Source organism: Cyphomyrmex costatus, unplaced genomic scaffold (genome assembly GCF_001594065.2).
Source record: "Cyphomyrmex costatus isolate MS0001 unplaced genomic scaffold, Ccosl1.0 scaffold43, whole genome shotgun sequence".
In the NCBI taxonomy this organism is placed as follows: Eukaryota; Metazoa; Arthropoda; class Insecta; order Hymenoptera; family Formicidae; genus Cyphomyrmex; species Cyphomyrmex costatus.
The window spans coordinates 1,645,421-1,671,074 of NW_017278534.1; the positions used below are offsets into that span (position 1 = coordinate 1,645,421).

The following is a 25,654-nucleotide window of genomic DNA, read 5'->3' on the forward strand; positions in this document are numbered from 1 at the left end:
AATTTCTGAATTAAAAATTGAAAAATAAATTTTTTAAATAAACATTAATAGAAATGAACATACAGCCACAACGCAAGATGTCATTCGCAAAAGTTATATATTTAAAAAAGAGAAAAGTAAATGTTTCGATCAAGTTTTTTAAAATTTATTATTGGTATTTTAAAAAACTTATATCTTAAAATTGAAGTTTTTCAAATACATCAATGTCAACTTTTTATCCCTAAAAGTTAGTAGAATAAATTCTCAAAATTTGATCAGATTTTTCAGAAACGTCCTATATAAAGTAATAAAATTGTATCAAACATTGGTATCAGCAACAGTATGTATTATTTACACGGGGAAAATATTTCATAATTAGATCATTCATTGTGCCGAGAAAATGCAATCGATCAACAACAAAAATTCAGTCACATAACATAAAATACATCACAGAGACATGATTGACAACTTAACGGAACCACGAATACACAAATTGTTGTAAATATCTAGTTCTTCAACAGGAAGAGGAGGAAAACACTTAAACACGTGCTGCCCTGATAAGAAAGCGATATTCAACAAATATCTATTAGAATTTTTGTATAAACGTGGCTACAACAGTAACAGGATATTCAGTCAAATATTAAAATGCACTGACGTAATAACAAATGAGCAGACAGTACTTGCCATACTTTGGATCAATAATGAATGTGAATTGTCGCTGTATTAAAACTAATACAATTATAGTAATTCGCCAGTACCGCTCGCTGTTCTCAAATTTGTACTCGCGAACTATAAAAATATCAAATCTAGACGGCGATCAAAGTCACTACTATACACTGAACAGTTGTTACGATCTTTTCGGGCTCTAATATGTAGATTCTGTACAAAATGATAGAGTACAAGAATAGGATACGTATATAATATGTATAATTCTCGAAAGCTTATTTTATTAATCTTTTACGAGCTAAAGCTCGCGTTTGTGTCATAAATGATATATAGATAATAAATCTTTCCATCACAATTAGATTAAATTATTAGGAAGAAATCGTTGCTGGCAAGAGTATGCAATCCTGAATATCGTATTTACAAATTTTATTATTTATAGAAATGTCGAAGAGCTTAAAAAACAAGACATCTTTTTAGTATATAAATCGATTCCAAATTTAATGCAGTTTTAAGTAAATACTAATTTAGATCCACATAAAAATAATACATAGTTTATTTGGTATTTGTCCTAACTTTATATCAGTAATGTGATGGATCAATAGAAGAAGATTGTGTTATTTGTAAATCGCAAAAAATATTTATAGTAACTATTAAATACCTAAATTTAAATATCTTTCTCAATGCTTAAATTTAATAATTATTATTATAGAGATCAAAAAATTAGCCGTAATTTAAGAAAATTTAAAAAAGGATAATTTCGGCATATTAATCACATTACTTTAGCGAATATTATTGTAAAAGAGAATAGACGTAATCCTATTCCTATCCACAATAATGACACAACATTTAATATAACTTTCCTAAATTCCAGCTATAGCGAGGATGGTGATGAAAAAAACGATCACCTTATTATTATACATCTATTAATAGTATACATAAGATTTACTGACCAGCTTATTTTAATATCAATGTAAAAAATTATGCTCTCAGTGAATGCTTAGAATTATCATAAACATATAGTCTATTATGCTTTATATTTCTTAACCAACATCACATATAAATATAGATTCGGCAACTAGCATGAGAGTAACAATGCTTTTATGACTTCGATGGATAAAGTAAACGTTACAATTTTATTAAAAAATATTTTATTTCTTGAAATTGTAAGTATATAATTATTACACAATTATATACGCAATTATACAATCATTATATATAATTATATAAAATATATATATACATATATAATGTTTGTATGCCTCGACATTGATTTGATAATCGATGTTTAATATAATCTATCTTCGGATTAATGATAAAAGCATAATTACTCGCGCAAGTGCATCTTTACATTTGGCCTCGTAATTCATTTTCGTCTCTCGCCTCTTGTGCACCTAATAGATGTACTTCCCTGCTGATACTTGCACGGAATTACGTGGTAACGATTCCTAAAGGAATCAAAACAAACGTCACCAACCGAATATATATATATGTGTGTATTCCCGTATCAAAGTCCACACTACAGCCTCGTAACTGTGTACGTTCTGTCAACACACAAGCATACACCGCACCTATTCAAGTTCGATTGTTTGGAACACGCAGCCTGTGTCATCTTTACAATTTCTCTCTTACATTTTACGCTATCGGTGGATCGTCGTCATCATCGTCATCTCTCGTGACTATGACATTACCATAACGATTGTGACGATACTGCCGAAATCGTTGTAGCCATTTGTACCGTCTCGCCCCGAAGTACAGTAGTATACCAACTACTATGAGGAAGGTGGGTATTAGTAGACCAGCGGCTACGGAGCTACCTAAATCAAATTGATTGAAAATTTAGTTCGCTAACCATGTTAGCGTTAGCTACTGATTAACTTTGAGAATCGTTTTTTTCTTCCTGTTTCTTTATCGTCAGTGAATGAATAATAGGCAAGCTAAATAGTGTTATCTAATCATGAGTTAAGACGCCCATGAGGCGAGTCTATAGCTGATACATACATTCGGATATTGGGTTTTATCTTCAAAAAATGATAAAAGCGATTGTTAGAAGAACTAGTGTCTCTATTTTTTTTTTTTTCATGATAAAGTTTACGATGAAGAACAAACAAACGTTCTGCAGCAGCAGATTACTGCATTTCCTGCTGTACACGTACCTCCTGACTCGGACCTCTGCTCTGGCTTGAGGGTGGTAACGTCGACGTTCGTCGTGGATGAAACCCTAATGCATTCACCATTAACAAAATTAAAATCTCGTTGGCACTGGCAGAGCTGTTTGCCACTGCTGACTACACTGCACCTCTGGTTTTTACCACACTGCTCGGTGAGTTCCGAAGTGTTACACGGTTTCAATGTGCGTATATCATCGTTGCTCTCTGAAAAAAATCGCCATCAATACTTTAATAATAAAGGAATTATCAAGTCGATCCAAAATGTTCAGCATTCTTTCAACTTGCATTCAGTAAAGTCGCCAGATCTCCGCTTAACACTGCAACGCATTGCATATCAAACAAATTAAGAAAAAACAAAATACTATTTTTTAAAAAAAGAAACATTTATATAAAATATTTATGAAAAATTGCTGTTAAAATTTATTTGTCATACTTTATAATATAGCGGTACGACAACACATTGATATATTCAAATATTAAAATAGTCTCAAAAAATAAATATTTACTGAAAAAGCTACAAAGATATTACAAAAAAATAATAACTAATAGGACAAGTGGTCATGTTCAAAAAGAGATTCGCTTCGCTTCGCTCGTTCGCAGTTAAAATAATGCTAATTCAACTCGTAATCATCAAAGCAACATAAATAATATTCAAATACTGTATGCCATTTCAAAATTATAATTATTAAGATAACATTTAATAAAATTTTAATTGTTTATTATAAACGTGACAATTTTGTAATAACAAATAAACAAGAAAAGAAGGTGAGACTTGAATCTCACATTCTGTTATTACAGATGACTCTATGAGAGTCTATTCTAAAACAATTAATCATTCATTCTATAAAAACATTCATTGTTTCAAAACACAATAAAATGTTATAAATAAATTCAGCATTGAATAAAGAGAATTACGTGTCACTCGAAAGCTTTGTTCAAGAGATAAAGTTTCTTGAAGAGATAAAGTCACACAATTCAAGACAATACGACATGTACATCACATAAATATAAATCGATGATTACGCGCATCATGTGAGACTTAATCGAACGCGCTACGTTTCTTATCTGTCTCGTTATCGCCGTCTAACAATTCATTATCTCATACAGAACAGAAGACACAAAGAGACACGAGGATGAATGACATTTTCGTAACTCCATCGAGCCCGCGTGACGCATGATTGGCTGAATCAGTTAATAGAGATGAATTCGTTTTATCAACAGCATATAAAGGGGTTAACCGCACTGAGGCTGAGTCAAGCGTATTATGAGACTTATTTTTGATTTAAATAGCTACTGTATTAATAGGTGTTGTATTAATTCTATAACGTCCTCCTACGTGGCTTTTCTCGTTGAAATATCACACGAAATGTACACGTCATTACATAAATTGTCGTCAATAAAGTATAGCGTGTGCTCGCCGTAAAGGAAATTTTACGTTGAAAAAAATTTCTCGTGTGTCAAGATTTTACCTTCGTGAATAAAATTAACATTACGCATCTCCGGCTGTATACGTACAACTTTACAATGCCGACAATTTATGTCGCCCGATCGTAAAGCTCGTTGAATATAATCACGTAATTCAGACCGGCAGATTCGCCGGCGGTGCAGAGTTTCAACGATTTCAGTGTTACAAGATATCGTATTCGAACCATTCATTGCATTCTCGCGGCATGCAATACGGATTACTTTTCCGCGATAACGTCATAAAATCGAATCGTTCGAGTGAACAAAGAGTCTGTTCATCTCACTTTTATGAAGTCTCACAGCAGGCAATCCGTCGTTAAATCGTATTTCAGAAACGAAGGAGAATTCCACTCAAAAGAACATTTCTACCGCGGGTTAAGATTGCACCTGGATTATGTAACTATATATCTTCTCTTCGATAATATAAAATCGAAACAATTATCTGAGAATAAGCATCGCGATTATACAGAAAAAGAATAATTTTACTATAAAGTATTAAAAAATTTAATTAGATAACAAATCTAAGAATAATTGACAATAATAATAATAAATTTATTTGAATGCTAACAATAAAGAGCATACCGAATAACATGCATATATATAACGTAAATATAATATAATATTAATTGCAGACAAAAACGAAGCTACGAGTAAATGCTGATTTAATTCCTCTAATCTGAATAATATATTCATCAGTATAATGAATTAATAAATTAATGTAAATAGTAAGCAGAAGGTATAAATATTTATAATATAAATTATATATACGATAATTTGAAGATGAAGAGTTAGACAGAAAAGATTAGCGTTAGACTATTAAGATAATTACATAGACCGACTCCAACTGGTTATTGAAATTGCTAGAAGGTTAAAACTTTTTGTAGCATTTGTCATAAACGTTTAAAAGCGTTCAAATTATTTTCAGATCTATATCTAGCTAAATTTTTAGATATTTCAGTAAAACCATTCTTTCGATCTAACAATAAGATCAAAGCAGTTCTAAATTATTCTCGTCTGCAGGATAATAATAGCAATGAACATTATTATAAAATCTTTATTAGCATTAGTTTAGAAAATAAGTAAAAATGTTGCTCGTTAGAATGTCAAAGATGCAACATTAAATTAAGAAGAACTATAACTGACATTTGCTGATATTTATAGTATATGATACAGACAGCTGTTAGTATCTTGAATTATTGAAAAATCAATAAAATATTCTGATATTGCGAAATCGGTGCAATTCCGCAAATTTCGTATGTGCGTGAAGAGAAGATATGTAATAGTATTGATTCGTTGTTATCGTTACTGTGATTTTTAAATAATATCGATTGATACGGCAAGAAAATTTAAAAATGCGATAAAAAAAATATCAAACAGTTTCCGACATAAATTCAATATTCCCGGAGTGAAAACTCACATTATACGACGATATCCATAAAACTAAATGTTACTCGAAAAGAAAGCTACAGAAATACTCTTCGCGTGTTTTCGCTCAATTTCGCGTCGACTATCCAATTTCATTCGACCGAGTTTCGCCACGTAAACATAAATTCACCGAAGGATTTCACGTGCATGCGTAACACGGTATCCCTCGCTGATTCTTTTTGTTTATTATGTAGCCGTGAATATCCGCTTAAGACAGCGTAAGTCTTCACTTGGGATTTCCTAAAGTGTACGTACTTTATACATATAGAACATCCTTTTAAGAAAATTGGTTAGGGAAGAAGATGGAAGAAGATATGAGAGGGGAACACATAAAACGTTGGCGAGACTGCGGGGTATCGCCGAGTAAACTTATTTTCGACCCACGATTGTATACAAGGTGTTCCGTTTTATTAACTCTGTATATTATTCCGTTATCATATACGAATACATAAGGACGACCCGCCACGTGCAGTACACGTGTAACTCTCAAATAAACAAATGTGCAATGAAAGTACGAGCGAAGTAGGCGGAGGAAACCGCGCGTTTCCTCGGCCCCTCCACTGAGGATGCTAAAATACGCTCCAAACGATATTCATGCGATATTCACGCAAATATCGTTCCGCCGGTTTTCTTTTCGACGAATTCTTCGCGCGCACGTGCTTATATAATCTGCCGGTTATTTAAATTAATATAAAGTCGTTGCAATGTGGAACGGCGTGCATGAGCTCGCTGGATCATCCAGCCGTCTCGTTTTCATCCGTGATGCGACGATACGATCGTCACAGATATACGATCAATAAAAATAGACAGTGGATGAAACAACGTCAAACATCCATGTCGTAAAGCCAATTGCGACGGATCCGTATACGACTGCGTGACTGATAAATCGTCGTAGGTGTTTCCAGAAAATCTCTACGTGGCGAAAATAGATTTCCCGAGATAAACAAACTTTATCATCGACTAGTCACAGCACTCAGATATGTTTGCTTTTAAGTGGGATAAGATGGAATGGCACCCCAGATATAATTTTCTTCAAAACCTTGTCTGTAAAAGGAAACTAAAACGTATTCCTCGGATACCTCAGAAGTTTTGAAATTCATTATTTTTACTTCCTCTATTGTTGGTAACTACACTAAAAAAGAAATTTAGTAATAGTTACTAAATATTTAGTGAAATGCCAATGAAGTTTAGTGAATGTCAATTAAATGTTTTGTTAATATAATCAAAAATATTTAAAGAAAAGTAAAATTATTTTTGATTACGCCAGCTAAACATTCAATTAACATTATTTTATTAAACATTTGGTAGCTATTATCAAACTCTTTTTCAGTGCAGTATTAATTATAATGTAATATACTAGTAAAAAAATCGACTAATAAATCAAGGGTTTTTTTCTTATTAGTTACAAGCTCTAAAGTAGATTCTTTAACAATAAATTAACACACAATAAAATTCATATATATTAAACGAATATAAAATCATAATGTTAGATCAAAATATGAGATCACATAATATTATTAGGTTTATTTATAACAGTACATAAATTTTATTATGTATTAATTTAGCCGATTTATAAAATTAAATTTTTTTGCAATGTTCTTGAATATCTCACTTATCACTTAATTGTACTCATATCTTCAAACCATCTATTCTATCTACTAAAAATTAAAAATGTAGAAATTCAAAGATATCGTTTTCTTCAGATATCTAAGAAATGTTGACAATAACGAAATGAAAAAGCCACGATCAAGATTTTCTCAAAACGATATGATACGAAATGCAAAAATAAATGTCTCGTGGCATTATACTTGTCATCTACGTGACACGTACTCTCCAAAACTTTTAAAGTGAATTTCACTCTGAAGAGTAAAATGGAATCTAACTTTTAAAGATTGAAAATTAAGCCGCTCTTTTACAAGACTAGCTCAATTTTCATTCTTTACAGTAAGAATCCATTCCAAAGAATTGAGCGAATATATAAATATCCAAGAGAGAGATATAAATATCCAAGAGATAAAAATATCCAGTAGACATCAATTAGCAACAAAAAGCACGCAATTCAATATTGCAACGTAATAAACTGACAAGGCGTCAAACCAACAGACTAATTGCGTCACGGTTCGATTTCTACCCCGAAGCAATCGACGATTATGTCACGCAATAAAAAAAAAAGGAAATACATCGGTATGGATGCACAGATCCATAAATTCGCGGTGAAATAAAAAATATATCCTTAAAGAAACATGTTTTATCGCAAATGAGTTCCTCGCGCTTTGACGTCGTAATTGTCCGGGAAAAACGGCGGGACCCTAGCAACACTAAGCATTTCAAATTCGCTTTCGTAATGAACTGAATGCAACGTAAAAAAAAAATACGAGAGACGATAAATCAGCGAGTGAAGAAAAAAATCTCAATGGAGACGTCGAGACGCGAGTTGTATATATTTATTTGACATTCAATAGACAGAGACAACACGAAGCGTGATGTAATTTGTTCCTTACTTCAATGTGTTTTTATCTACAAAAAAATACAGTGATTACGTCAATAGAGAAAGTACGAAATTTCCATCGAGCTCCGTTTTTCGAAGCTATACTCGAGACCTTTTAACGCGATCCTCGACAATTATTTATTGTACATTTTTATCATATTGCGCGTACTATTCACAGATCGTCGAGCATGATATTGTTAAATTATCGCCGGTAGTATTTCCTGAAATACAGCAAAACGCAAAAAGTCGTATCTCGTGCATAAAAATCACACGACTATAGTATTTAAAATAAAATAAAGTATAAAAGTAAAATGGATAAAAACGTCGATAACTATTACTCTCTAAAACTTTTAGAGTGAATCTCAGTCTCTGGAGAACGAAATCTCATTCTTACCCAAGAAACACACCAGGTACGAGAGAAGGTCATAAAAGTCAAAATTACGATTTTTTTATTACAAAATTTTACTATTCACCGTCTGTTTATCGACGTTAAGGATCAAAATCAAGCCGTTTTAATTGTATTGACTTTTTATGTGTTCCTAAGGTAAAGATTGAAAATTGAGCCACTCGTTTACAAGACTGGCTCAATTTTCACTGCGGGGAGTGAGATTTCACTCCGAAGAATTTAGACAGTACCCAAGATAAGTTGCGGCGGATTGTATTTCACGCCGCGTGAAAAGCGCACTTTTGACGCTTCTTCTTCGGCGTGGAGAATCGCCGGAAGTGCAAGAACGAGAGCGCACGAGAGCGTCACACGTGTTGCGGGTTGATCTGGACGATTCCGCGTAGCAGCCGAGAGGGTGCTCTTTCAGACCCGTGATTTCGTGAAAGAACGACGATGGGCTCGAGAGGCGGACGGAGAAAGAAAGAGAGAGAGAGAGAGAGAGAAAGAGCGGAAGAAGACCATTGTGGTTAAGCTGGGGTGACTGCGGCGGCGGCTGACTCGGACGAACCAATTTCGCTCGGGCTTTAATTTGCCAGCCAGACAGCAAGCCTGGCACGATATACACTCTCTCTCTCTCTCTCTCTCTCTCCCTCTCTCTCTTTCTGCCCCGGTGCTACACACTCGAGAATAAATCCAATGTGCGTACTCACCTGCACGACCGAGCGTCAACAGAACGGCGAGAGTCGCCACGATGAGAAAGCAGAAAACGTCGGTGCTCCGCATTTTCCTTGAGCTTTCTTCCGGTCGTCCGCTTCGTTATGCCGTGAACCTGCGCGCAATCCGCAATCACATAATAATAAACGTACGCGTCGTTTATTCAAAGGTCGCCCGCTCCGCACGCTCGCGCGTCTCGCCGTCTCTGTCGCTCTCTCGCTCCCGCCGCGTCGTCGCCGCCGTCGTGTCGTCGTCCCCGTCGCCCGCCGTCGTCGTTGCCGGAGCCGGGAAAAGTAGGAGCTTCGTCCTCTTGAAGCGTTCACGGATCCACGCCTCGCCGGTTCAACAGACGCGCATCAGCCGGCGGCGCATCACAACGTTCGTCGGCCGACCGCCACCGCTTTTGACAGATAAATGCCACGCCGCGCGCCGCGTTCAATCATCTGTTATTAAACGACCATTTGCAATTATCGAAGCCAATTGGACCGTCGAGAAGTCGCCCCTGTTAGCGATCGAGACCTCACGATCGAGACCTCGCGACTTTCGACGCTTCGATATCTCGAGCCGAACGCTCCGAAATTTGCGGGAATTTCGAAATTCTTGTGCTCCTCGTTCCATTTTTAACGTTCACTAAACGTAAAATAAAGATAAAATGGCACAAATAGCACTAGCATCTCTCTGAATGCATTCATTTTTTATTAATTTACATATATAAATAGTCCACTTAATTTCATGATAATGTAAAATTTATGTTTTTCTGGTTATGATTTAATGGCTATTTTAATATATAGTTAAATTAAATTGAGCAAGATTTGTAATTTCTTGGTTTTGTGATTAGACTTAATATTATAACTTGATGACAATTAATATAAAAATTAAATAAGTGGCCACATATAATTATCTTAAAAATAACTCTTGTTCTGAAAGAGGAAAAAAAAGTGTTGCTTATAAAAGTCTTATAAAAAGTTCACTACATTACTCTGTTTCATAGAATATGTAAATTTAACTCTATAAATGTTATTATATAAAATAATATAATTATAGAGATAAAATGAGGATGTTTAATACACTTAAAAGTTAATATCCGTACATATATTTATATGGATTTGAGAAGCTTGAAAGCAGTGCACGCCGCTAAATACGAATCTGTCAAAAATGGAACGGGAAAATGGAGGAAATTATCACGTGATTTCGTACGGCAGCCAGTGATGTGCTCACGCATGCGTACGAAAAGTCCCGCTGGAAAAATTCACTCCTACAATCTAACATTGTCGTCTCATCCCCAACTCCGATATCTCCATACCCATCTTTGAATGGCTTCGTCGTGACGTCGTCTGACGACAATGCACGACCAACACGACAACAGCGGCACGTGGTATCATTATCATGGCGAGTACTGTTGTTAAACGCCGCTAATAAACGAACACTCCGCGTCGCCTGCTTACGAGATCTCTGACTTGAAGAGTTGACTTAAAAGCGTAACAATGAAGGAGGATTCTGTGCTGAGCTTCAAATGGCAGAGCTTTCCGGCGCACATGGTAGGCTCGCTCGACACTTGTTATGAGAAACAGCATTTCGTCGATCTCTCCCTGGCCTGTAAGGATGGTACGATCCTCAAATGTCACAAGATGGTCCTGGCCAATTCGAGCTCCTTCTTCCGCAAATTGCTCCTGGCCAACGAACATCCGCATCCGATGATCGTTCTGCACGATATCGAGGCCGACGATCTCAAGACTCTCGTGAATTTCATGTATTGTGGCGAGATACAGGTAGTTCAGAGCGAGGTTAGGAGGCTGCTCAAGCTCGCCGAGACCTTGGAAGTCACCGGGCTTCGACACATCCCACCATCATTGCTGTCTGAAGTTGCCAATAACAAGGAGCACTACGACGCGAAGAAGACGACGGTGTCGCGATTGAAACTGGAGGAAGTCAAGACCTCACCTGGTAGAAGCAGTGTCAGCTCAGAACACGAGACAAGCGTAAAAATACAGAGTAAAACGACTCCGCAGACCAGGTTTGTTCCGAAGACGAGCGCTTACAAAACTACAGCCAAAGTTTCTCAGGAAACATCCAAGAACGAAGAGATTAACATAAGCGAGTTGTGTCAACGATTAGAGACCAGCAATTCCGGTATCAGTATTATAGATATTAACGAACCAAGTACAAGTAAAGGAGTGCGAAGAATGTCCCCGATGCTGCGAAAGAGAAAAGATTTTGCGCCGCATCCCGAGATCAGTTGGCCAAGTGTGTTATCCACAATAACAAACAAACCGTTATCTTTCCAGAAAGTGCGTTGTATTATGGACGAAGTAGAGATCACAGCGGGAAAACCATTTACTTCTTCATCAGACAACAAAATAAACGAACCTTTAGACAGAAGAAAAATCATGAAAATTTTGAGTGAAGATAGTAATTTAAGTACAGTTTACATAAAGGATGAGATCGAAATATCTTCAGATGTGGAAGACGATGTTGACATGGATCCTTTAGAAGTTGACGAAATTGACATTGAGAATTTGGAAAGCAGTAAAACCACGCAACAGTTTTATCCTCAAATATTAGTCCATTCATTAAATAAGAATACTCATCATAAGGAGTTCTCTCCTAGAAAAGATTCAAACAGTTAATGTGGTTAAGATTCATTAATTCTTAAAGAGTATACAAGTATCATTACATGTTCTCACGTATTACACTTTCATATTCATATACATGACATTTGAAATTCTAAACTGTTATACAGTAACTAATCATCTTTAATCATTGTTCCCTCAATGTTTATGTTGCATAATCTTGCTATTTTATAATAAAACTGTAAATCGTAATTCATTTTAAAATCTACATGTACACTCAACATTATCATTATTTATGTAGTATGTATTTTGTTTATGTGATAATTTGATAATAGATACATTATGACTGAGTTTCACTTTTTGATACATTTCAACTCACTTGCATTGTACTCTCGTTTTCTCTGCCTTTCGCTATTTCTTCTATTCATTAGATGAATTTTCACATAGTTGTCATTTATCTGAAGATGGAACTGATCTTAAGAACGATTTACATATACATAATATAACAGGCTGCTTCCTTTTTAAGAGACAGAAATCGACACAAATTAACACTTGAATAGTTTGCTATAATTGAATAGACCACCAAGTGCGACCAGTGTGTGCGAATTTTTAATACTTAACTTTACAAAATATATAATGAAGGCCAGAGCACAGATTTTTGCTTAACATATAATAGAAACTGAACAAATAAAAAATCCTTCATTAATCTATTGTCATAATAATTCTATGTCTGAAATAAAAGATTCTGGTTGATTTTATTATGCCTTATGTATTATTTTTTGTTACGCAAAACTCTGTGCTTCCACTCTTAGCTCAAGATTTCTCAATTGATGTGTTTTTCAAATTATTTTCCAGTAAAATACACGGTGTAACACAGTGATTATTTCATCTTTGTTTAACATTGGCAAAAATATTATAGATTTATCGCTTGAAATCCCCAAAAATGTTTGTCTTTAAAACAGGATATATATTCAAATGTTGAAAAAAGAGAGAACGAAGATGTTAAGTGCAAGCAATGCAAATAGACCTACTGAATCACTGTGTCTCTTGCTGGAAAGTACCTTTGTGTATTACGAATGGATTAAATTGATTTGCGGATGCGTTCTGATGTATGCGCTCAAAATAACATTTAAACACACCCCGACTCTCTTTCCCAACATAATCGAAGCGTGATTAAATTAAAAAAAAAATTATAAATGGAAAACGACGTTGTTGACTTTGTCAGAAGTGCCAATTGTGTTAAAAAGAAAGCAGCCATAGTAGATATGTAGCGTAACAAACCATAGCAACTCTGAGCAATTCTGTTATATAGCGGTTTCCTTGGAAGCAAATGTGACGCTTTTCCTTATAGCGCAAATGTTTTTGCAATTGTTCCTACGATTTTACATAAAGAATGGATATGAATAAGAAGAATAAAATAAATTGTGATAAAATCGAACAGGGAAATCATATTGTTAATAATTTAAACCCTGATAGAAATGTAACAGAAGAAGAGTTTCAAAATTTCATGCATCGTGTCACTGAAGTAGGTAAGTATGACAGTGATTATATCGCAGATTTACTTGTATCAATAAAATTTTTCATTTAAGAAAAAATTGTGAAAAATTTATCATCTTCCGATCAACAAGAGCAAGAATGCGGGAAAAAGTTAGCTGATGAAATGTTAAAACAAAGTGTTCAAAAAGAAGTCTATGGAGACGGCGAGGTAAAAGTTAAAACTGATAGATCAGTAATTAATAAATATCCGTCAAAGGAACATGATTCAAATGATCCAAACAAAATGTCGCAAGGTACATTTATATACATATTATTTTATTGTTTTGTCTATTCAACGATAAATTATAAATTATGCGATTTATAATAAACAGAGGTATTCATGAAGAGTGTAGAAAACGATGCTAAAAAACGAGCTGAAGAACGTAAAATTAGAAATGAACGGGCGGAAACGTTGAAGAGAATCGCAAACGGTGCATTTAAAGAAGGCGATTACGAGAAGGCCGTGACTTATTACAGCAAAGCATTAGAACAACGTAAAGACTCTTCTGTATTGTGGAATAATCGCGCGTTGTCACATATGAATCTCGGATTATTCGAAAAAGCCTTGCACGACTGCGAGTGGACGTTAAAACTGAACGAGTCAAACTTAAAAGCTCTCTTGAACAGCGCTAAATGTTACATGTATCTCAGAAACAGGGAGAAGAGTAAAGAATGTATACAGATGGCCAAAGAAAGAAATCCTCATTTCAACAAATTTATCGATGGTATTATTAAATATTGTAATCTTACACATTGCTTTTTATGTAATAACAATTTATTTTATATTTTGCAGAATTTCAAGAAAATATGGAGCTTCAATTTAACAAATTCAACGTTCAGATAATCAATGATGAAATACAGTAGCTTCTTCAGAAATAACATATAAATATCGTCTTATACTGTAGAATATAAATATATAAATTAATACAATAAATTAACAAAATAGAAATGCTTAATACTAGTATATATTTTTTTTATGATTGCCTAGATATTCTGAATAATATCAAGATAACTCTATACTTGTTGCGTTACCTTCTTTAACTTCTGATAGAGATCGTGGTTCATGTAAGAAAACTGTACACTCAATGCCCTGAAAAAAATATAATATCTATAATATTGCTCACATTATATATCAATGAACAGTAAAACAATTTTATATGCTGAATATATTCACCTGCATGCGTGCCGCTCTTACAAACCCTTCATTAGCAGAAACTGTAATGCTTTTCATACTTTCGCCCGTTGCAAAAATCAATCGCGATCGATCTTTAATTTTACCGCCCAAGCGGAGCTCCATAATCCGACCAGTGGTAACATCGTCAACGATTCGGACTCTCTTTAATAATTCTTGCGCACGCTGCGTTTCATTCGGACCACCGATAACATCGATGATATTCATAAAATTGTTATATGCTGTCCGGCAGATTATAAGTTCTTTGTCCCGAAACAAATTTTCTAGAATCGGTTTTATGGGACGTTTTCTTTCCATTTCTGCTTGTTGCGTAAGTAATGGTTCCCGATAAACGTAATTATTATATCCATTAGCCATATTCGTAACATAAGCCAAAAGTGCCGATACATCGAGATTTAAAAGTTTGATTTCAGTTGACAATACAGACGTATTTAACGATTGAAAATCCACATCTAAATCCTTTTCAGAATTGCTTGTAGATCCTTTGGAGAAATCCAGTTCATCTTGTTCTACCTCCAAAAAAAAACATTAAACAATAAGTATACAAATTATTTTTATATGATATATATATATATATATATATATACACAATATACATAGTTGATTTTCTTTAAACATTTATCAGAGATAAATTGTACTGACTGTTTAAGTTCTCGTCGTTTGTATCTATCCTATCTCCTTCCACTATAATACCCATTTGCTCCAATTGCAAGGCCAGCGGAATCTCTACGCCATAAGCAAAATGAAATATCACATCTGGTGGTCTATAATGATGCAGATGACACTTGCTACATACAAGGTACGAATTGGCTTGGTCCAAAACAGATTTCTGTCCGTATTCTCCATTGCCAAGAGATATCAGAGTTAATGCTTTAGCGTTTCTTGCTATAATCTTCACCCATGAAGCGCCATTATTACATACTATATCAACTTCCAGACGTGATTTCTGATACTTGAATGGTCTCATTACACTGATGGGATCCTTTGCATAGGATAATCGAGCCACCATAGCATCGAGATGAGTCAGATTCGAGCTTTGAAGATGTTTTTTCTTCAAGTTTCCCATACATTGTACCTTTGTAAGAAAAGCATCAAGTTATTAATCTGTTAATTTGTCATGCTGAAAATCTACTCTGCCAGATGGAGAAAAATTAATTCCTAACTGTGAAACTATTACTCCAGATTGCAATAGATTCGTTAGAAACATTCTGGTGCTTTCTAACAAGAGACACAAGATACATTTCAAGAGATATAAGAAGAGATTTCTTTTTAGCTAAATGTGTACATAGTTCATCTATTATTTTTCTATTCAGTGAAAAGAAAATGAGGAAAGTTGAATCGTACAAGAAGTTTGACTAAAACGAACAGTCCTAGATTCTATCAATTAATTTTAATTTGAGGTTAACTTTAATTTCGATTTAACTTACTGTTTATCTTTTTCTTTCAAGATTGAAGTTAATCTTACAATTATTGAAATCTTTCTAATTTTTAGAAAGATAAAGTTTTCACAAATGTGAGGCTAACTTTTCCCAATTTTTTAAATGAGAATTTTAAGAATTAAAAAAAAGTATAGAATAAATTGAACTAAGATATATTAAAGTTAATTTTGATATTGATAAAACCAAGCTGTAATGATCATTTCATCTTTATTTAACGTTATCAAATAATAAGGATTCACTGTTACTCTGTGTCAGCTCAGTCAGGTGTGTCTTTAATTGTTAGAAATCATCCATGTTCTCTCCCATGATTTCTACACGAAATTTAATTAGTATCTCTTTTACCTTCTCCAGAAATTTTATCTCTTGCTGAATCTTCCGTATCAATTTATCAATCCCATCGATCTTATCCATGAGCTTTAACCGCCCAATCATGCTGTAGCCACTGGCGATTTTCTCCTCGAAACCCTGGAGCAGCTCGTCGTCTATTTCGTCGTCCATCGTTCTGATGAACTGGTGAACTTGTGGGTGGTTAACCGTACCAGTCAGCAAAATCGAACCTTCTTCACCATCATACGCAACGGGCAGTCAGGTCGTCGAAGCACTCGGACTTTGGAATAATTGCATGGAGCACTTGGAACAGAGTCTCGATCCCGGCGATTCCGCGCGGCATACATGACGATGCACGATGCGTGCAGCCATCTTGCGTCGTGGGTCGATATCACGCGTTCGCGTAATGTCGTCGGCTCGTGGCTTGTGTCAAACTCGCTGAATTAACCTCACCAAACTTTTTGCTCTGGACAAGCGACAGTCGATGTCGACGTGCGAGACACAGTGTGTCCGGTGTGACGTTACGTGCCGTTACGCGACGAGGAACGGTGACGCGCACGAAACGACATCAACGGATACGACGAGGACGACGACGACGAGGAGGAAGCAGTGGCGCGGAATCGCGACCTCCACGTGAGCCGCAGCGAAGATCCTCCGTCGAGCTCGACAGAAACGATATAACGGGTTGGAATATAATCTTCGCAGAGGCAGGAAAATGTCCAGCACCAAAGTCATAGAGAATCCAGAAGTGCCAGGTGAGTCATGTGTCACCCTCGAAACGATCTTTTCCCCTCGCAACGACAAATTCGTTCGCTTATTTGCAACAACGTGCAATCTGTAACGACAACGCGGATCCGATGCTAAAAATAAAAGAAGGAAGTAATTACTGGGGATGTTTCGTCGATTCTCGGGACGTGGTTCCGTAGATTTGAAAGATTATCTCAATTAGCGCACGATCTCTGTTGTAATCGGCATTATTTGAAGCTCCGAAACCGCTGGATCGTGACTCGCCGGACGAGACAATTATCATGTATGTGTGTATGTTGACGAGTAAATTGTGATGAGCACCGCACGTCAAAGAGTACATGGGTCACGCAATGTACATGCGATCGCTTAATGCTACGTTATGGCAGATCTAATCTATCACTTGGTTTTCTATTATGCTCGAACGAAATTTAAACTGTATTTACGACCGTTTTGTTGATTCTGTAAAATGAGTATTCGGTTGATATTTTGACTTTGGAGCATGTTTTTGTAAAGAAAAAAAAAAAAAACAAACCGAAGGTAATATCAAGTGCAAATATATGTATAAACGAAATCACAATACTGATATTCAAAATATTGTGTTATAATGTTTGAAATTATGTAATTTTCTAATTATTAACCGTGGAATAGTTTGTCAGTTTTTTTTTTTAATAAAAAACACTTGATTCTCTCAAAGTAAAATATTCCTAAAGCAAATATGATCAACATATTTTGTCATGAACAGAATTTGTATACTGATTACATAATCAGTATGATCACATAATATCTATTTCTACTATATGTAGATTAAACTTTAATCTCGGTTTGACCTACTCTTTATCCTTTTCTAGCTTTAAGAATTTATAGAAAAAGATGAATAAGTTAAACCAAGATTAAGTTAATATATATTGATAAAGAAATGAGGCTAAAGCCCATGTTACATTATGCATTGGAGATTAAAATTTTTAATTAGAATTCATTTTGATTGATTAAATTCTAATCTCCAATTGTAATCTTTAATTTCTAATGCATAGTGTGATACAAGTTTAAGTTTGTTTATATGACTAGTATATTTATCTTGATATAAAAATTTTTATATAAATTAAAAAATTTTTCAGAATTTTTGAATAATTTTATATATATATTTTTTAATTTTCTCTAATTTTTTATACAAATTCGAAATTTTTCAGAAGAACTAAGAAAAACTATATATTTTCTAGAAATTTTCGTATATGTGAATTCTAAAATATTCTAATTATAAAATTTTGCATTCTATACGATTGTTAATAAAATATTATAGAATTTGAAAAAGTTTGTTATGTTTTTAGAAATACGGAAATTTAGAAAATATGAAATTTTAATATTTCAAAATTCACTTATATGAAAAATTCACAGAATATAAACTTTTCAATATTTTTGAAAAATGTACAAAAATTTAGAAAAATTTTTATCAGTATAGTCGATTTTTATATTTAAAATCATTTAATTACAATCTTAAGATATCACGAGTCCATTACAAAATCATATATAACATCTTCACGCATACTTGTGATAAGAACTTACCTTGAAATAAGACTTGATTATGAATACTATGTTTGTGTGAGTAACACTGATGACACGGAGCTGCTACATACGTAAAACGGATGTTAAAATAAATTACGTCAGCACTGCAGCGCAACAACGTGTGATAAGCTAAATATGTATCGCTGCTGTCTGGGCGTGAGATGTATTATCGCATAATGTCGTAGGTCTTTGCATCAGCCAGCCGCGCGAATTAACGCGACGTTTATATAGCGTGCGCGTGCAATTAAATACGATTCCTCTATAAATTGTAAGAGCGCGATAGGCATCTCCTTTTAACGGCGCCGTCTGACTTATCTATATGTTTCTTGCCGAAAGCGTATCATCAGTCCACGATCATTATCACGATTGTAAATTTCATAGGTCGCTGCGCTGTGAAATTTTGACGAATCGGTAGGGTTTTGATGATAAAAATAACACACTGTAAATCCGAACGCTAATAAACATGTCCAACACCAATGACGAAAGTTAAAGAAGCTCCTTTTAGTCTCTCTTTGTTCGTCATCTCACAATACTTTACAATTAAGTTATAACAGTAAAAAATGTGGTATTAGTTGACAAAAATAAGTATATAGATACACAAATAGAATACAAATTATAAACATGCGTATCGCTGCAGAATTAATAATTAAGTTGACCAAGTTGTAGGACACTAAAAAATGTTTTCACAATATAAGAATGACAATGATGTCATAAATTACCCGCTGTGAAACTGCGGGGTGTCACATGATTTGTAAGTTTCGATTCTTTTTACAAATTCCTGTGCGTCCTAAAATGAAAAAAATATAGATATCACTGTATACCGGTCGAAGATCCCCTTCTTTCTCTTTTATAAGCACAAAGATGACTTAGAAATTTTGATTTACCATCTTCTCTCTCTCGTAACAGGACTCGAAAGCTTTCTGCCACCACCTCCGCCACCGCCGCCACCGCCACCACCGCCTCCTCCGCCACCGCCACCGCTATCTTCTGCAAACAAATCCTCAAACAGCAATGCACAATCAACAACGACGCAACCGGCAACAAGCGAGAACATGATGATAGTCACCCCGGTGGCGGTTGCGACTGATGGAACGTTCCCGGCGAACTCCATTCCACCAAGTCCATACATGTTACATCCAACAATGCAACCGCAAACTCCTGGACAGCAGTCAACCCAGCCTCCGTGGTGGATACCGACCGATAGTGATATTTCGGAAATTTATACCCCATGGTATGATCCGACTTACAAGGGTTCAGCTACTGCGCCAGTAGCATCTCCCGCAGTAGGAACAATAAAGAACAAGAGCAAAAACTTTTACAAACGCAAAAACGAGTTTATAGATCCAGCACAGGACGCAGGTAATTAGAGAATTTTTTAAATTGAAAATAATGAAAAATAAACTATTAATGTGTGTAATTTCTATGTATATATTTCTCAGAGAAAGTGGCGAGCGCACAGAGGGAATTATCAGCGTTGATGAAACCGCTCAAATGTGATCTGTGCAATGCAGTCGTAAGACCCAGTTGATAATCGAAAAATTAGAGAGTTTTCTTTATTATAATTCAGTTTTATTTCGAGACTAATTCTGTGACCGTAGATCTCGTGTCGATAAAATTATTAACATTATATATCGACGAGGCTATATCGTATTTTGCAGATGAACTCTACGTTACAAGCGAAACTACACTATGACGGCAAACCGCATCAGAAAAAAGTATCGATGTTTCTCAATCAGAGCGTTAAAAAACAGAAAACGGAAGACGGCCAAGTGAGCAGTACGACCAATAACGACTGGCAAAACTACTGTGATGTAAGAGGCCTACAATGTTTCGTCTACAGTTATGTATTTACATACGTAAATCGCATATTAATGTACCTCGCATACAATCTACATTGCTAGATATGCAAAACGTGGTTTACGTCGCAAACTGATGCCACGCAACACTACGCGGGCAAAAAGCACATTAGGGCGGCGAACGGCGGACCTCGCGCGAGGTACGAAGCTGCATTCAAGCTCTTTAATAATACTTACTTAGCGATACGGTAGCGTAATGATTTTTTTTATTTTAATTTATTTAGTAACAAGCGTAACAAGCATAACGATCGAGTTCAATTACTTTTGTCGTAATAATAATAAGACAGTTGCCATCCACAGGCCATCAAAGAAGCTGTCAAGTCAAAACCAATATAGTCAAGTGGATTCGACAGGTCGCTTCGGAATTGGAATGGCCTTTCAGACGGACATGCAATCCGCCCCGGTTGTGACACCGATTGTATCTGATAGTATAGCTACTGTGCCGAATCCAGCTGCGGTACCATCATTGTACACGTCACCACCGTACCCTACGCCATTGCGTTGCGATTTATGCGGAGTCTCAGCTAATCGTCAGGATCAGTTGGAAACACACAAACGTGGAGCCCGACACTTTAAGATGCTCAGGCTCAATGGACTCCCTATACCTGAACCTGGTAGGCCAACAAAATAAACATCATATTTATATATATGTATATATATACAGTCGTATTAACTTACTAATAATTTTCACGTTTTTGTTTCAGCAGTTGAAAACGAGAACACGTCTAGCATCGCGGAACCTATAGATTATTCTATTTATCGGACACCATCAGGTAAAAAAATCATTACGGTATATAAAGATTAGGAAAGAAACATCGTTTTTTTTATAACTAATGCTGGTGCAATTGCTTTTCGTTTCGCAGGACAGTATTACTGCGCACCATGCAATCTATCGTTAAACTCGGAGACCACGTTCGCTCAGCACGTCGAAAGCAAGAAACACAAAAATCAAGCTAACCCAAAGTCACCCAACACCGCGGTGGCGGCAAAGAAAGCCAGATTCAAGAAAAAATAAAACCGTGACAATGATATTGCTTTCTAATACAATACCACAGCGTTGCAATTCTCTTTTTGTTGTTTTTCCAACTTTAAACCTTGCATTTGTTACCACGTGTACGCGCTTTGTTCGTTACAGTTGTACAAAGAGGTACACAATATTCATTCTGAGTTAAGCGTAATAAATTCTGCTTTGTTTGACAGTGGATTGAATAAAAATTGCGTGGCTACATCTCTCGGTACACGTGACCTCCAAGTTATCGGCGAATCTAATTAGACCGCGGACGGCCGAATATTGCGAATTAACGCGAAGTTAGATCGAGCGTCTGATGGGTGCGACTGATGAGAAACATAAGTCTGTTAGTTACGCGAGGCGAGTATTTAAATTAAATGCCGATTAACTCTAGATTAAATTTGCAGTAAGTCGAGCGCGGTGATTTAGACAGCAGCTCATTAAAGCGCGTCTCGGCGCCGCAACTAATTGCCTTCCGCATTTATTCAATTACCGAGATCATTAACTCGAACCATGCGACAGCGTTGCAAGATTCGCGGGATCCTCGCGTGAGGGTGCGTATATGCAACTTGCGGCGGCACAACGTGAAATTTATGCGTCATTCGGTCTCTATCTCGCTCTCTCTCCCTCTTTCTCTTTTGTGACATTCCGTCGCAGTTTATGGACGAGCGAACGAGCTAAACTCTCGTTTCTATTAATTACCTCGTAAGCTACGTACGGTGGAACGACGTTTCTCGTATCTTTTTATTGTCAGTCGCCTGCGACGAATGTGTCTCTTATAGAACGGCGGCGGAAATAAAAACGTCGGTGTAAAGCATGAATCAACAATGAAGTACCAGGCAGCAGTACGACGTTTATGATAGGCGTCCAAAAATGGTAGCGGAGGAAACGAGTGGCCTTCAAAACACAAGGAGAACAAATGGGAACATTTATATTACAGAAATCCTCGATCGAGGGACTATTCACTCACGCGATCAGTCAAGCATTCATCGTTGAAATCAATTTGAAATCAAGTTAAATAAAAACTATTCAGTTCAAGTCATTTCAACATCAAATCTTTAAGAAATACATTGAAGTTACGTAGTTAATAATGTCAAATGGAAAATTAAACATAAAATGAAAACTTGAGAGCGTACGAAATCGTTCGAAATCACTTCGAATCAAATTTATAAAAAATCGAAATCGCTTTGAAATCACAAGAAGTCGCGGAGAAAATCAATCAAACGCACTATTCGTGAATAAATAACTTGTCCTGGATTATTGCGATCGGCGTGGCGGGCATCGCTGGTATCAACATGATTTTCGAATTTACCGTGAATTCTTACCGATTCTCATGGCGAACGAGAGCCGAGAGGGTTGAGAAATCTTGATGCCGCGGGCGATGTACTCGAAATTCCTGCGAGGCTCTAATATCTTCCCTGGGTCCCCCCTTCCCACCCTGGATGCGTGAGGCACCGCATACCGGCGATTTTCTAACGAATCCCGGCAATTTAGCGGGTCCCCGCTCTCCTCTTCTTGACGGTATCTTTTTGGTTTTCCGTGCGTTGGACTGCCATGCGAGCAGCGCGAGATTAGGATCGACCTCGTGCGCGGACTTGTAGATCGGCCGGTTTATACCTGCGCTTCGGATTTTTTATGACCCGTGCATTTCACGTGTAACGCTGCGCCTATCTCGTTTTTATTTTCCACACCACGTCCACCTACTTCCCGATCGATGTGTCCCTTTTTCCGTTCTTTCGTCTCCCATGCACAGATCACGCCGGTTCTCCCACCTTTTTACAGCCCGAAAGCGAAGTCACTTTTGAGCGATTCCAAAATGTAACTAACCAAAATTCTATAATATATTTAACGTGATGTAAAAACTCTCTGAAACTTCTAGAATGTACCTCACTCTTAAAAATTGAAAATCGAGTCATTCTTTTTCAAGACTGACTCAGTCCATACAACACACTTATTCATACAATGGACGTTCAAGGAACGCTTTTAGCACGTAGAGACACCTTTCAAACATCTTTAGGACGTGTCTTGGAGATCTATGCTGTATGAAAAATTTTCACGTTTTAGAATAAAATTCTATTTCGAAGAATTTAAAGGAGTGTTAGTTATTGTATAGTTATATTTTGAAACGCACCCTTAGGGGTTGATTGTATATACTTCGAAACAAGATAAAAATTACAAAAGTGAGTAAATTTACTCGATGTTAACCAATGAAATTATAAATTTTCTAGTGAAAATATTAGCTCACATCATTAATTTTCTCCTTATTTTCTCCTTATTTCAAAGTCATAAATTAACGCATGAATGGCGCGAATAACCGGATATATATTCGTCTAAACATCCGCATATCGTGATATTCGTGACCGATGATTTTTCGAGAAACCGTATCACTACATTATTGATAACAGATATTTATAGTTAGATTATATTATTATTGCTATTCAAGCATGGAATGTGCCCTCAACTATACTGAAATGTCATCTCTAATCTCCAGCTCTGAGAACGCATTACAGTTCTCGAAAAACCAATGATTATGATAGGCATTCTGAAAATAAAAAACGTAGCGTAAATCAAATGCAAGAGGAGAATGGCAGAAGCGTAAACGAAGCTTCTTATACGGAAAGTATGATTTTGCTAAAAGACCTAAAATTTTGCACAGATCTGAAAAATTTTAGAGACTATCAAAAAAAAATTTTTATTAAAAACTTAAACTGATTATTATAGAGAATCAAAATTTTTTATAGCATTGCTTATTACTTTTTATTTTCAACATAATTATTTTGATGATCCAATAAAATTATTTTCAAAACACTGTATCCAGCAAAATTTAAAATCTTTTAGCAAAATTATTCTTACCATATAGGAAGCAAAAACTGAGACAATGAAATATAAAACTTTTGTATTTGTTCCAATTTTTCCTAGAAGAACTTCGTTATTCTCTCCTTACATTCAACATGCATTTTAACTTTTATTTTTGCCAAAGCCAATATTTATACGGGAAATACGACATCTTGATTATGCAATAATACACGAACACGTTCACGTAAGGCACTTATTAGCTCCACAAGCACAAATGGAATTCTTAAGAAAAGGGGACTCTGTTTTGTGACTCTTTACTCGTGCGAACCTCTCGTCGAATGATTAAAGCACGATGACACGGTTCAATTTCGAAACCGGCGGAGCAAAAGGAAAAAAACACAAATTAATCTGTGACGCGGCGGAGATTTTAAGGAACGTATAAAGCCATTAATCGTCCGTCCCGCATTTCGGTGGAATTCGTCTCGATGACTGGAGAGAATTTCTGAGAAGCTTCGGGTCAGAGCAAAGAGTCGCTTCCACCTGCAACGGGCAGTAGCGATGCAACCAGACGCCGTGACGAAAAAATCAATCGATCGACCGACGCGATCGCTCCCTCGTTCAAGGCTCCGCGATCGGTCCATCGTTGTCCTCTCGAACTGCGCTCGGTCTTTCGGATAACAGAGTAACACGCAAAAATCATTTATCGGCCATGACTCGTGAAGAAAATCGCAGTGACTGCGCAATGCTACGAGCTATTAGGAACGCATGAATAACCAAGGAACAACAGTGAAAAGAAAACGTTACGACGACTGTGATTACTCTTTGTGGAAACGCAGAATATTACAATATCTCGAAGAGCACATAATAAGAAGCATCGAGAAAATCTTACAAAATCTAAAAATATACTTATATACGTGCATTAAAAAAAAAGTTAATAAATAAAATTTAAGGAACGACTTTTCGACAAAAAGGAAAAGAAGGAAAACAAATATCGCGATTATTGCTTAATGGATATGGTAAAAAAATACCCTTCAGTTTTTACATACAAACATGGTTTTCATAAACAAATTTATTCAGAAACACGACAATTATCTCCCAAAATACAATAGAGTCCACTATGTTCAATATAACCATTCGTCACCAGTTTACTAACTACCTGGTCTCGATACCATTAGACGCAAAGAACTCACGACAAGCTGTCTCAACTTGATCAACTGTTTCGAATTGTCGTCCTTGCAAGAAATGTTTCATTGAGCGAAACAGACGTAGTCAAACAATACAACATCAGCTGGCTTTTTCTGTAACTCTTACGACAGTTTTATCACTGTTGCAA

At 35.9% G+C, this 25,654-nt stretch overlaps 4 protein-coding genes across 5 annotated transcripts; 2 read left to right on the top strand and 2 right to left on the bottom strand.

The window, feature by feature from the left end:
- Positions 1–1,907: 1,907 nt before the first annotated feature.
- On the bottom strand, positions 1,908–9,508 carry LOC108777401 (uncharacterized). Its single transcript, XM_018544273.1, has 3 exons — positions 9,286–9,508; positions 2,799–3,017; positions 1,908–2,459 (listed from the first exon to the last, which is right to left on the bottom strand). Exons 1-3 carry the CDS (start codon positions 9,356–9,358, stop codon positions 2,278–2,280), a joined length of 474 nt encoding a protein of 157 aa, XP_018399775.1. The 5' UTR covers positions 9,359–9,508; the 3' UTR covers positions 1,908–2,277.
- Positions 9,509–10,650: 1,142 nt separating this feature from the next.
- On the top strand, positions 10,651–14,259 carry LOC108777301 (tetratricopeptide repeat protein 12). Its single transcript, XM_018544140.1, has 6 exons — positions 10,651–10,885; positions 11,579–11,598; positions 13,268–13,388; positions 13,449–13,649; positions 13,728–14,120; positions 14,189–14,259. Exons 1-6 carry the CDS (start codon positions 10,774–10,776, stop codon positions 14,257–14,259), a joined length of 918 nt encoding a protein of 305 aa, XP_018399642.1. The 5' UTR covers positions 10,651–10,773.
- Positions 14,260–14,384: 125 nt separating this feature from the next.
- LOC108777334 (UPF0415 protein C7orf25 homolog) lies at positions 14,385–16,620 on the bottom strand. Its single transcript, XM_018544185.1, has 4 exons — positions 16,369–16,620; positions 15,230–15,662; positions 14,570–15,096; positions 14,385–14,485 (listed from the first exon to the last, which is right to left on the bottom strand). Exons 1-4 carry the CDS (start codon positions 16,522–16,524, stop codon positions 14,399–14,401), a joined length of 1,203 nt encoding a protein of 400 aa, XP_018399687.1. The 5' UTR covers positions 16,525–16,620; the 3' UTR covers positions 14,385–14,398.
- Positions 16,621–16,758: 138 nt separating this feature from the next.
- LOC108777333 (zinc finger protein 346) lies at positions 16,759–21,596 on the top strand. Of its 2 annotated transcripts, none has more exons than XM_018544184.1 (8): positions 16,759–17,108; positions 19,567–20,019; positions 20,100–20,173; positions 20,319–20,471; positions 20,562–20,656; positions 20,817–21,130; positions 21,224–21,289; positions 21,380–21,596. In XM_018544184.1, exons 1-8 carry the CDS (start codon positions 17,069–17,071, stop codon positions 21,529–21,531), a joined length of 1,347 nt encoding a protein of 448 aa, XP_018399686.1. In that variant the 5' UTR covers positions 16,759–17,068; the 3' UTR covers positions 21,532–21,596. The 2 variants fall into 2 exon arrangements, with proteins under 2 accessions (XP_018399686.1, XP_018399685.1); XM_018544183.1 differs by having other exon boundaries at positions 16,762–17,108; positions 21,221–21,289.
- The last annotated feature ends 4,058 nt before the right edge of the window (positions 21,597–25,654 follow it).